At 35.7% G+C, this 12,507-nt stretch overlaps 1 protein-coding gene across 7 annotated transcripts in view; it reads right to left on the bottom strand.

Annotated features, from left to right (window-relative positions):
* Positions 1-12,507, bottom strand: part of Zranb3 (zinc finger RANBP2-type containing 3) — a 207,078-nt gene that overhangs the window by 116,396 nt on the left and 78,175 nt on the right. For 6 of the 7 annotated variants that reach the window (XM_048345569.1, XM_048345573.1, XM_048345575.1 and 3 more), the window contains exon 3: positions 3,922-3,940. The exons of the other annotated variant lie outside the window; for it this stretch is intronic. In XM_048345569.1, the coding sequence (XP_048201526.1) occupies positions 3,922-3,940 (19 nt within the window). The remainder of the gene's footprint in view (positions 1-3,921; positions 3,941-12,507) is intronic. 7 annotated transcript variants of the gene reach the window in all.

The following is a 12,507-nucleotide window of genomic DNA, read 5'->3' as shown; positions in this document are numbered from 1 at the left end:
ATATACTATTTATTATTCCTTATAATTAAATATTGTATCTTAAAAAAAGTAGGTTTAGTTTATTTAGTCATTTTTTTAAGTTAAAGACATTTTGTCAAGTAAAAATAAAAATAAAATTTAGTCAATTACGACAGAGCAATAGCTTTCATTCAAGTATAGGGTTTTTATCTTCTTAAGTAAAAAGTAACACTACAAGAATTTGCTAAATACTAAACTTCTAGATACAAAAACAGCCTTTAAAAATTAACAAGGTAGAAAGAATGCAGGCTTAATATTTTCCCGATGTAGCATGCAATTTAATTATCGCATGTATGTTGAGATATTTTCACATTTAAATATTACTTTAGGAATAAACATTTTCAGTAATTCTCAAAGAACAATAGAACAAAGATATGCTTTAAAACTGATTATTTAAAAAGCAACATACAACAGAACAACATTCTAATTATACACTGTGATCGAAATTCCATTAGTTATGTAACACAAGTTTATAAGTATTTCTGCATACAACACTTAAGTACATATAAATGAAGAAAGGGAAAAAAGAAGTAATTCAAAGAGTTTAAGCTAAACACGCAAAATTCATTTGATAAGTTATCACAGCTTTGTTGCTTATCCAAAATAGAGTTCTGCAATTAAAATATACAATGATTACACAATTTTAAGGAGAATAAGAGAATTTATATATATAAATCATTTCCGTTTCAAGTGAATGACTGCCTTCTACATAGTAGATGAATTATACAAAGACTGAATGCATTAGAAAAAAGTAACTGGAAAAATACCAAAAAGAGAAGGGAGTAATAGCAGTGAAATAAGTCATCTGTTTCTAAAGATAGAGCGGGAAGATCACAGTGGACAGCTAAATTATACAATATTCCAAGTGTGTATTCACGTGTCTTTTAAAAAGGAGGTTCAGTAAAACAAGTAAAACTGCTCTCTTAAGGCTTTCAGCTACTGAAGAGTTGAATAATCATCACTATCAAAATATACTTTTAAATTTCACAATCAAAAAATGGTTGACCTTCAAATTACAAATTTTGCCTCCATCTCTAACTACCATACCGTTTGGTGATAAAAGAAAAAGAACAGCATTAGAAAACAGAATGAAGGTCAAACTAGAGTTCATATAATTTACATATGTACAAGTTATTTCTACTTCAGCACTTTTAATTTATTCACTTTCATCTTCAGCAGCTCAATATTCCATGAAAATAGCATTTCAACTCCACCATACAACTGGAGTAGTAATGAGATGTGATCTTAGATTTTTACACCATCCTATTTATTTCTATACCTTGTTTTTTATATTCATTTGTAAAAATGAGGCTTTTCTAGTTAAGGTATTAAGAGGATTTAACATCACAAGCCACATGTCAAAGAGGAATAAAAGAATTCATCTTCAAAAATCTATTGAAGCCGAGCATTGGTGGCTCACACCTGCAATCCAAGCTACTCAGGAGGCTAAGATCTGAGGTTTAAGGTTCAAAGCCAGCCATGCATGAAAGTCCTTGAGACTTATCTCCACTTAACGACCCAAAAGCAGGAAGTGAAGCTATGTCTCCAATGGTACAGCAACGGCCTTGAGGAAAACACTCAGAGACAACGCCCAAGCCCTGATGGGTACAAGATGAGCACAAAAAAAAAAAGTATTTTAAAATTTATAAAGCTCAAATGACTCTCTGAACTAAGTAAATTTTAAAACTTAAAACATTTTTGAAAGATGATGATAAATCATTCAACATAGAAGAAGTGCTAAGGAAATAAAAATAACAGGAGATGATGAAAAGCACCTGGTATAATGAAAAGACTTGTTTCTCTTGGATTCCCTTCCTGTGGCTGTACCCCTGCTATCACTGTATCTCATCTGAAAACCCTGGATAATGTTTATACAGGTATTAAAGCTAGGGAAGGGAAATGGAATATCAAAATTGAGAGACAGTGGGCTGGGGATATGGCCTAGTGGCAAGAGTGCTTGCCTCTTACACATGAAGCCCTGGGTTCAATTCCCCAGCACCACACATACAGAAAATAGCCAGAAGTGATGCTGTGGCTCAAGTGGTAGAGTGCTAGCCTTGAGCAAAAAGAAGCCAGGGACAGTGCTCAGGCCCTGAGTCCAAGGCTCAGGACTGGCCAAAAAAAAAAAATAATAATAATAATAATAAATAAATAAATTGAGAGACAAAGGACAAAAAAGGCAAACCATTCCAAAAGCAATACTTAAAAAAACCATTTGGTGTAAATCAACTGTATAACTCTTGGGAGGAGAAGGAGAGGGGGAGAGGGGGAAATTAGGGAGGAGGTAACAAGTTGAACAAGAAATGTACTCACTGCCTTACATAAGAATTTGTAACCCCTCTGTACCACACTTTGACAATAAAGAAAAAAGTTTAATAAAAAAAGAACAGTGTTAGCTTCTATAATATATTTTCTGTGGATATAAAATTGATCTGTTTCTATACATATGCATTGTCTATATTATGTATGTGTATATATACTAAATATTACATATGATATATATGCAATATTGGTGGAAATGATTATACCTAGCTTGAAGTTTTAAAAATAATTTATATTCATCTTTGATGAAAACATGTTTGTGGAATAAAGTAAAGTCTCCTTTAGTTATTTACTTTCAAATGTATTAATTTATGAACAATCTTCTGGAGCTCATCATGCTGTAAAAGAGAAATTTCTGGTAGTTATTTCCCAAACATCTATGTTATGTTTCCCCAATTCTACTACTAAAGATGTCCAGAGACCATATTTATGTTTCTAGTCATAACATCTAGAAGTGTCTATAGAATGAAGAATTCAACCCAAACAGGTGGTTATAAATCAGCATAAACTGAGAAACTCTCATTAATTTCTCTACATAGAAACTATGAAAAAGACTTATTCACTTTTTTTTTTCTTTAGGTTGGAGACCAAGACTCAATTTCCGTATCTGTGGCTACTTTTGTTCATTGCCTAGTCCTCTACTGAGCCAACCTTGCATTAAAGAAGAAACAATGGAGAGGAGTTACTGGTAGAAGTTTATATTTAACTAAAACCAAAACACAATTAATTCAAAGAATTTTGTAATAAGTCTACAACTTTTATAAAAATTGAGGTTCCAGATAGTTTTTGGTATATTTTGAAAGGTATGTTTTGCTATTACTCATAAAGCATCATGAACAACACCAACACATTTCTTAAATTAGCATTAAAAAATAGAATTTACAAACCGTGCCCTTCTGTTTGTTTGTTTTTCCTTTTTCATATTCCCTCCCTATGGTTTTATCCCTGATAACACTGTATCTGATTTTAGTGCCCTGGATATTGTATATACATGTATTAGAATTAGGGAAGGGAAAGGGAATACCAAAATCAAGAGACAAAGGATAAAAAGACAAACCAATGCAACAGCAATACTTACAAAACTATATGGTGTAAACCAACCGTGCAACTCATGGGGGGGAGGGATGAGGGTAACAAGTTGGATAAGAAAACTTCTTTGAATTAATTGTGTTTTGGTTTTAGTTAGTTTATGTGGTGCTAAGGAATCCAACCCAGGGCTTCATGTATGCTTGGTAAACATTCTACAACTAAGCCGCATTCCCAGCCCCAACTCTGAAGTTCTTTACAAACTTTTTCAGTTTTACAATACAGATCTGTAAATTCTATTTTTTTTCATTTCTTTATAGTCAAAGTGATGTACAAAGGGGATACAGTTTCATACATAAGGCAGTGAGTACATTTCTTATCTAACTCATTACCTCCTCTGTCATTTTTCCTCTGCCTACCCATAATCCTATGTCTTCCTACATCCTGTACAGATAGACATATGGTTACATGGAAAAACAGGAAAAAAGTGAATATAAAAAAAGAAGATACTAAAAACTAGTTGTGCAATTATATAAAAGACATGAAAACACTTACTTCATCAGCCACCATACACCTAGAAAGAACAAAAACAAAAATTAATTTCTCATTAATGTCAACCATCTAAAAATTTCTGATGAAGCAGTCTGTCACAAAATAGTTTGCAAATTGTAGAGTACTAAGTCAGAAACAAGTGTGTTAAGAATGCATGAGAAAATTGGCCAGTGCTGATTGTATATGTCTCTGGCTATCAATGGAATATGTCTATATGGGAGTGTTAGAGCTTTAGATGTGCAATTCCGATGGCCCATACATGGAGAGAACTGCAAAACTTTGAGCAAAATGGCAAGTCACCATTCCAATGACTTCTACCCACAACTTTGAAGAATGTTAGATTAAAATTCAAGAAATAAAATGCCAAACCCATTTTGGCACAAGTTAAATATCTAACTGTATGTGCTACAGGATAGATGCTAAAGCTACTGTCAAGCTGACTTTTGATTAATATTGTTTTGTTAAAGGTTCTTTTCTCCATTCTTTCTAACTTACTTGTAGAAGTAAATGAAATCTCAGGTCCTAAGTAGAAGAAAAAGCAGATAGAGGAAAAAAAAAATACAGTTAGGTTGACCACTGGATCCTATGAGGAGATTTCTAAGCAACCTAAAAAAAAACCAACAATCATATTAAAAACACTGACAAGGAGTAAAGTCTCTATTTCCATTTTACTATTTCCTTATCTCCACTGATCTTGACATTGTACATTCTTTTTTTTTTTTTGGCCAGTCCTGGGGCTTGGACTCAGGGCCTGAGCACTGTCCCTGGCTTCTTTTTGCTCAAGGCTATATCACTCTGCCACCTGAGCCACAGCACCCCTTCTGGCCGTTTTCCATATATGTGGTGCTGGGGAATCGAATTGAGAGCTTCATGTGTAGGAGGCAAGCACTCTTGCCACTAGGCCATATTCCTAGCCCACATTGTACATTCTTGAAAGATTTCTTTTACTATAAAATACAAACTAGGGACTGGGAATGTGGCCTGGTGGTAGAGTGCTTGCCTCGAATAGATGAAGCCTTGTGTTTGATTTCTCAACAACACATACACAGAAAAAGCTGGAAGTGGCACTGTGGCTCAAGAGGTAGAGTGCTAGCCTTGAGCAAAAAGAAGGCAGGGAAAATGCTCAGGTCCTGAGTTCAAGCCCCAGGACTTGGGGGGGGGGGGAACCAAAAAAGTTATAGTAGCTGGGTACTGGTGGTTCATACCTGTAATCCTAGCTACTCAGGAGTCTGATATCTGAGGATCATGGACCAAAGCCAGCTCAGGCAGGAAAGTGAGACTCTTATCTCCAATTAACCACCAGAAAACCAGAAATGGAGCTTGGCTCAAAGTGGCAGTGCATTAGCCTTGAGCTCAAGGACAGTGCCCAGGCCCCAAGTTCAAGCCCCACAACCAACAACAACAAAAAAGTTACAGCAAACATACTGTCAAGGAATAAGTTATAGGTAAAGTGAACTTCAGTTCTTAAAGAGAAAAGCATTTCAGGTTCCCTAATAAATTTTGTGCATGCTAGGTAAGTACTGTATTAATGAGCTATATCCCTGTCCAATTGGGTTTTTGTTTTTTGAGACAAGGTCTGACTATGTAAGGCTGACCTTGAACTTGTTGTTCTCCTGCCTTCTGCTCCTTAATGCTAGGACCATAGAAAACACTTCTAGGATAATTATTAGATAACATACCTGTGTAATAATAATGTAAATAGTAAAACACAAACATTTTAGGTAAAAGGAAAACTGTGACACTAGGAAGGTAGTTCAAGTGGTTGAATGCCTTGGTAGGAAGCATAAGACACTGAGTTAAGTCCCCCAAACCCACAATTATATAGATAGACAGATAGATGTAGATACATATACATATAAATAAAAGGTATGTTATATTAGTTGTAGAGCAATTGTAGAGAATGGAAATAAAAAGTAATACTTGGAAAACATAAAAGTCATATAAATATCTAGTGTTTCATGTGAAAATTTAGTTAAACTTGTTAAAGCTATTTGTGTATTATTGAGGACCTACTATATAACTAGCACTTTTCTAGGTACTAGAATTATAACAATAAATTTAGAAGCCCTACCATGGAAGGTGGAGTGAAAGGAAAAGATGAAATGAAAACAAATATGAGTTTAGTAGATATAAGGCAGAATAGGAATAGAAAGGAAGGCACTATTTTATAGTGATCAGGAATAACTTCTCTGATAGGCAATCTGAACAAATTTGATTAGGATAAATTTGATGATAGTCATGAGAAAGCCTGGAGAAAAATATTTTCAGTGAAGTCATCAGCAAGTACAAAGACCCTGCAACGTAGTTTAAAAGGGCAAGGAAGTTACTGTGGTTGTAGTTCAGTGCACAAGGAGAACAGAAAATAAGGTTGGAAACAGCTGGGCTCATGAAGAGTTTACAAATGATGGCATGTAGATTGATTTTCTTAGAATCTTTTGTATATGTTACCTTTTAAAAAGATTAGTTCTTAAGAATAACAAATGTTGGAGGGGATGTGGCCAAAAGGGAACCCTATTTCATTGTTGGTGGGAATGTAAACTGGTTCAGCCACTCTGGAAAGTGGTATGGAGATTCCTCAGAAGGCTAAACATAGAACTCTCCTATGACCCAGCAGCCCCACTTTTGGGCATCTACCCAAAAGACCACAAACAAGAACACACTAAAGCCATCAGCACAACAATGTTCATCGCAGTGCAATTTGTCATAGCTGAAATATGGAACCAACCCAGATGCCCCTCAGTAGATGAATGGATCAGGAAAATGTGGTACATATACACAATGGAATTTTATGCCTCCATCAGAAAGAATGACTTTGCCCCATTTGTAAGGAAATGGAGGGACTTGGAAAAAATTATACTAAGTGAAGCGAGCTAGACACAAAGAAACATGGACTCTACGGTTTCCCTCATAGGGAATAATTAGCACAGGTTTAGGCTAGTCACAGCAGAGGATCATAAGAGCCTAATGGCCATGCCCCTATGAATGCATAAGATGATGCTAAGTGAAATGAACTCCATGTTATGGAAACGAGTGTAAGTCACTGTTGTAATTACTTTCAACATGCTATGTGAAACTGTAGCTTCTTTTGTTGATGATCCTCTTGTATCCCCTTCCTGTGGTTGTAACCCACGCTATCACTGTATCTCATCTGAGTACCCTGGATACTGTATGTACTGGTATTAGAACTAGGGAAGGGAAAGGGAATATAAAAATTGAGAGACAAAAATAAAAAGACAAACAACTCCAAAAGCAATACTTTCAAAACCATTGGTGTAAACCAACTGAACAACTCATGGGGGTAGAGGGAAAACGGGAGGGGGAGGGGGGAATGAGGGAGTAGGTAACAAACAGTACAAGAAATGTACCCAAGGCCTAATGTATGAAACTGTAACCTCTCTGTACATCACTTTGACAATAAATAAGTATAAAAAAAAACAAAAAAAAAAGAAATATGGTTAGGGAGAAAGAAGTAGTGAGAAAGTCAGGGAAAATAAAATTCATATTTATTTTATATCTAAGGAATAGTGAGACCTTTTATTCAAAGTTATAATAAAGGATAGAGTGAATCATTGAGAAGAATTTATAGAAGTTTCTCTATAATTTATTTCTGATATTTTATAGATAAGAAGTGGATGGCTTTGATGATTCTCACAGTATTTATGTTTCAAGAAGGATAATATAAAATATATACATTGGTTTTCTGAAAAAAAAAGATTAGTTCTTAGAAAATCAATTGTACAAGGCAAAAGCAGAAGCACAGAAAGTAGTCAAGGAGTCATGAGAAATGAAGCAATGATATCTATACAGGTGGAAGTTGGTTTAAGGAGTATTTTTAAAGTAGGGCCAGTAAGTCAATTGATTAGCTATTAATCAACTGGGATATGAGTTAAGAAGTAGTTATAAAAGAGAAATATGTCAAGAGTAACTCAAGATATAGGTTAAAGCAATTAACTGTGAAAAGGGTTGATGGCACCATTTACTAGCAGGAAAGATGGGAAGAGGAGCAGCTTAGGATGACAATTCAGTTTGGGCTTGAGATAGCCAAAAGAGAACCAAGTCAGATTATTGAGTATGGCATTCATTATATGACTCAGAGTAATGGTAAGGATTGGAGAGATAATTTTAGAGTCATTTATAATAGAACAAGAAGAATTCAGCATATTCTGAAACATAAACCTCACTGGGATTTTTTCTTCTCTATGCTCAACTCCAGGTTCCTTTAACCTTTTAAACTTGAGCACTTGCTGATACAACAGGCTATTAATATTTAGAACTCTGATGGGTACTTTCAGGGCAGGTTGGTATGTATTGAGTTGTGGCTGACTGAGAACCAGTGTAAATAACTGGGGAAACAATACAAAACAGGGCTTTAGCTCACTGGAATAGATTGGCTTTCATGTATCCAAAGACTCTTCATATTACAATCAAACTATATCCATCTAAATGTGGTAGGTTTTCCTCAAATGAGGCCTGTAGAGCTTCCCTGCTTTGGACACTAAGTGAGTTCAAGTAGATGAGACAGCATTAAGCTTCCTTTAGCTATCTCCAGTAAGATTGATTATCCTTAAACTGACTGTCCTTTAACAGAGTAAAAGGGTTGACAATGACAAATATCACAAAGATGTTGCACAGAATAAGAGATTAAATTAAAAAAGCCACCATACTTACTAGCAGGAAACTTGTAAGCATAAGGCAAAAGTGGTCAAGGAGTTTGTGGGCAGTAAAAAATAGAGGCAACAGAGAAAACTAGGAAGGAATTTTGGTACAATGATTAAAAATAGGATAAAGAGCCGGCTTCTGGTGGCTTGTGCCTATAATCCAAGCTACTCAAGATAATATCTGAGGATTGAGATTTGAAACCAGGCTGTGAGCAGAAAAATCAAGAGACTCTGATCTCAAATTAACCAGCAAAAAGCTGAAAGTGGGAGTGTGGCTCAAGGGATAGAGCTCCAGCCTTGAGTTGGAAAAAACTAAGCAATAGCAGGAGGTACTGAATTTGACCCATAAAACTGGCAAAATAATAATAGTAATAATAATAATAATAATAGATACTGAGATGGGAGGACAACTTAAGACCATGAGTTCAAGATCAGTCTGAGCAACATAGTAAGATCCAGTCTCAAAAATTAAAGAAAATTTACAAGACAGTAGCACAGAGCATTAATATCCTACGTAGTAGAGAGAAAGAACAGTAAGAAAGAAAATAAGATAACTAAAGAACTTAATATGCTACTATAAATTTCAAAAAGAGAAACATAGCTTATATACTTTTTCATTTTACAAAGACTGTACATCATGTTTGATTGAAACTAAAGTCTACTTTGTAAACAGAGGGCTGCCAATAGCCATATCTATGCACAACAACAAAATAGCTTCTCTGTCCATTGTGAAATGTCAAATAGCGGGGCTGGGGATATGGTCTAGTGGCAAGAGTGCTTGCCTCGTATACATGAGGCCCTGGGTTCGATTCCCCAGCACCACATATACAGAAAATGGCCAGAAGTGGCGCTGTGGCTCAAGTGGCAGAGTGCTAGCCTTGAGCAAGAAGAAGCCAGGGACAGTGCTCAGGCCCTGAGTCCAAGCCCCAGGACTGGCAAAAAAAAAAAAAAAAAAAAAAAGAAGAAGAAATGTCAAATAGGACTCAAGTTATGGGGATTTCAACCTAAAATTAAAAAGAAAACTTCCATGTTAAAGACTACCCATTGTATTTGCCAAAACTGGTTATGTGTGCCAACAGTTCTACAATTCTTTCAGAAGTTTACAAGCAGTTCAGTTCTTCAATGTTACGATTAAATAAATAATCTTCTTTTTTTTTTTGAAAATTCATTGTTAATTGCTTGCAATGTAATTTATCCAGCTTGGCTGAAGACATCAAAAAGCAAATTTCCGGGCTGGGAATATGGCCTAGTGGCAAGAGTGCTTGCCTCCTATACAGGAAGCCCTGGGTTCGATTCCCCAGCACCACATATACAGAAAATGGTGCTGTGGCTCAAGTGGCAGAGGGCTAGCCTTGAGCAAAAAGAAGCCAGGGACAGTGCTCAGGCCCTGAGTCCAAGGCCCAGGACTGGCAAAAAAAAACAAAACAAAACAAAAAAGCAAATTTCCATTTCACTGAATTGTTTTCAAATCCTGAGGCTCCTCACATTGTGTCCACTTATAATATCAGTACATATTCCAATGTTTGGCACATCCATATCTTTGGACGCACATGTTCAGTGTTTGCTATTTTTAATCCAAATTCTGATATGGACAGAAAACAGAAAGCTGGAGAACACTGTACTTTTCTGAAAATCACTTTACACACCAGATAGATTTCAATTCAAAGGCTTGCAGAATAGAATAATCTGCATCTAACCTGAAGCTTTTCTCTAATTTCTTTACAGAGAAACATACGTATTCTACAATTAATATTCATTTCTTTTGCATAAATCATATTTACAAAAATAAAACAATAAAACTTTCCAACTGAATATTTTGATTATTCAGAAGATGTAATGGGGGGCTGGGGATATAGCCTAGTGGCAAGAGTGCCTGCCTCGGATACAAGAGGCCCTAGGTTCGATTCCCCAGCACCACATATACAGAAAACGGCCAGAAGCCGGCGCTGTGGCTCAAGTGGTAGAGTGCTAGCCTTGAGCGGGAAGAAGCCAGGGACAGTGCTCAGGCCCTGAGTCCAAGGCCCAGGACTGGCCAAAAAAAAAAAAAAAAAAAGAAGATGTAATGGGATGTAAAAAGGGAGTAGTCTCTTTGGACTTCAATGTACAGGAGTCAGAATATAGTATCTCCAAAACAGTTTATCTACTCTTCAGCCTCAGAAGCAGGCTGAATGTAGGTACAGATGATACTGGTTTTATACACTCACTCACATGGGATCTTTCCATTACTAGGAACAAATTCCTAATCCTTAATAGGGTAGATTGGACCAAGAATAACATAATGTTAACAAATTCCACCCAGTTCTATAGTCAAAGAAATTAGATACTCTGGATTGAGAGGACCAAATTAGAAAAATTTTTTCTAGCCACAATAATTTCCACAAACTATTCCAAAAGCAATACTTATAAAACCATTTGGTATAAACAACTGTACAATTCATGGGGGGCAGAGGGGAAGGAAAAGAGGGAAGGTGGGAGGAAAAATGAGGAAGGAGGTAACAAATTGGATAAGAAATGTACTCACTGCCCTATATATGAAACTGTAACCCCTCTGTATTTCAATTTGACAATAAAGAAAAAAATATTAATCTTAATACTAAATAAATATATAAATAAAAATATTTTCTCAGATAACTACAAAGACTCATCATGATGGTTTTTCATTATTTATTTCTAATTTCTACTATGCATTCATAAGTATACATCTTATTAGATACATCTGTCTACAATTTCTGTTCTTCAAATGTGTTCCAGTTAACTAGCAACACAAGAGGCTAAAAGTTTGCTCTATTCCTACTTCCACCAAAACCAACTAAGCAAACAAACAAAAAGACTACAGTTAACAATTACTTGTGCAGTATTCTACAAACATATTCTTTTTTTCTTTTGTAGTCAGTTGTGGGGCTTGAACTCAAGGCCTGGGCACTGTTCTTGAGCTTTTTCACTCAAGGCTAGTGCTCTACCATTTTAAACCACAGTGCCACTTCTTGTTTTCTGGTGGTTAATTAGAGATAAAGTCTCACAGGGACTTCCCTGCCCAGGCTGGCTTCAAACCACCATTCTCAGATCTCAGCCTCCTGGGGAGCTAGGATTACAGTGTGAGCCCAACTCATATATATATATATATATATATATATATATATATATATTTTTTTTTTTTTTAATTTTGGTAGTCTTAGGTTTGAACTCAGGGCCTGTGCTTACTCAGCTTGCTTGCTCAGCTGGCATTCTACCAATTGAACTACACTTTCAGCTCTTTTACTAGCTATTTTGAGATGCAGTCTTACAGACATTTTTGCCCAACCTGACATCAAACTGTGATCCTTCAGATCTCAGCCTCCTATGTAGCTAGGATTACAGGTGTAAATCACCTCTCAGAACTACATTTTAAAGTACAAATAATAATTATGCTTGTAATAAATAGCCTCATTATTTACACCTTTCCTAATCTTGTATAAAATAAAAAAAATTATAGTGATACCAAACTAAGAAGAGGAAAAAAAAACAAATTGAAAATGAGGAGACAATTTTGTTTTTCCAATGCATTGGCAAATGGAAAGTATACTCTTTGTAGTGAGAAAATCTTCAACTTCAGCTCTTGTCTGGATCTGCTTCTTTTCAGGATCTCAAAACTATCACTCACCAGAAAAGCTTGTGTGGAACTTCTAGTAGTGCTTGATTTTCCTTTTAGCTAGCAGTCCTGTCTTTTTCTCTAATACCTCTTCCTCTATTCTTCTATCCACTCAGGGACTCATTCCTTAGTAATTTTCACTTTTGTATCACTTCAAATCCTAAAGTTATCATATACACTCATTATTTTTAAGTAGCATTTATATACAAGTCCTAATCAGCATATGCTCTAGAGACTTAAAAGCAAGTATTGGAGCATCTGTGTGTGTGTGTGTGTGTGTGTGTGTGTGTGTGTGTGTGTGTG

The sequence above is a fragment of the Perognathus longimembris genome, chromosome 4, assembly GCF_023159225.1.
Source record: "Perognathus longimembris pacificus isolate PPM17 chromosome 4, ASM2315922v1, whole genome shotgun sequence".
Lineage (NCBI taxonomy): Eukaryota > Metazoa > Chordata > Mammalia > Rodentia > Heteromyidae > Perognathus > Perognathus longimembris.
The sequence above is the reverse complement of the archived record's forward strand: the minus strand, read 5'-3'. Positions and strand labels throughout refer to the sequence as shown.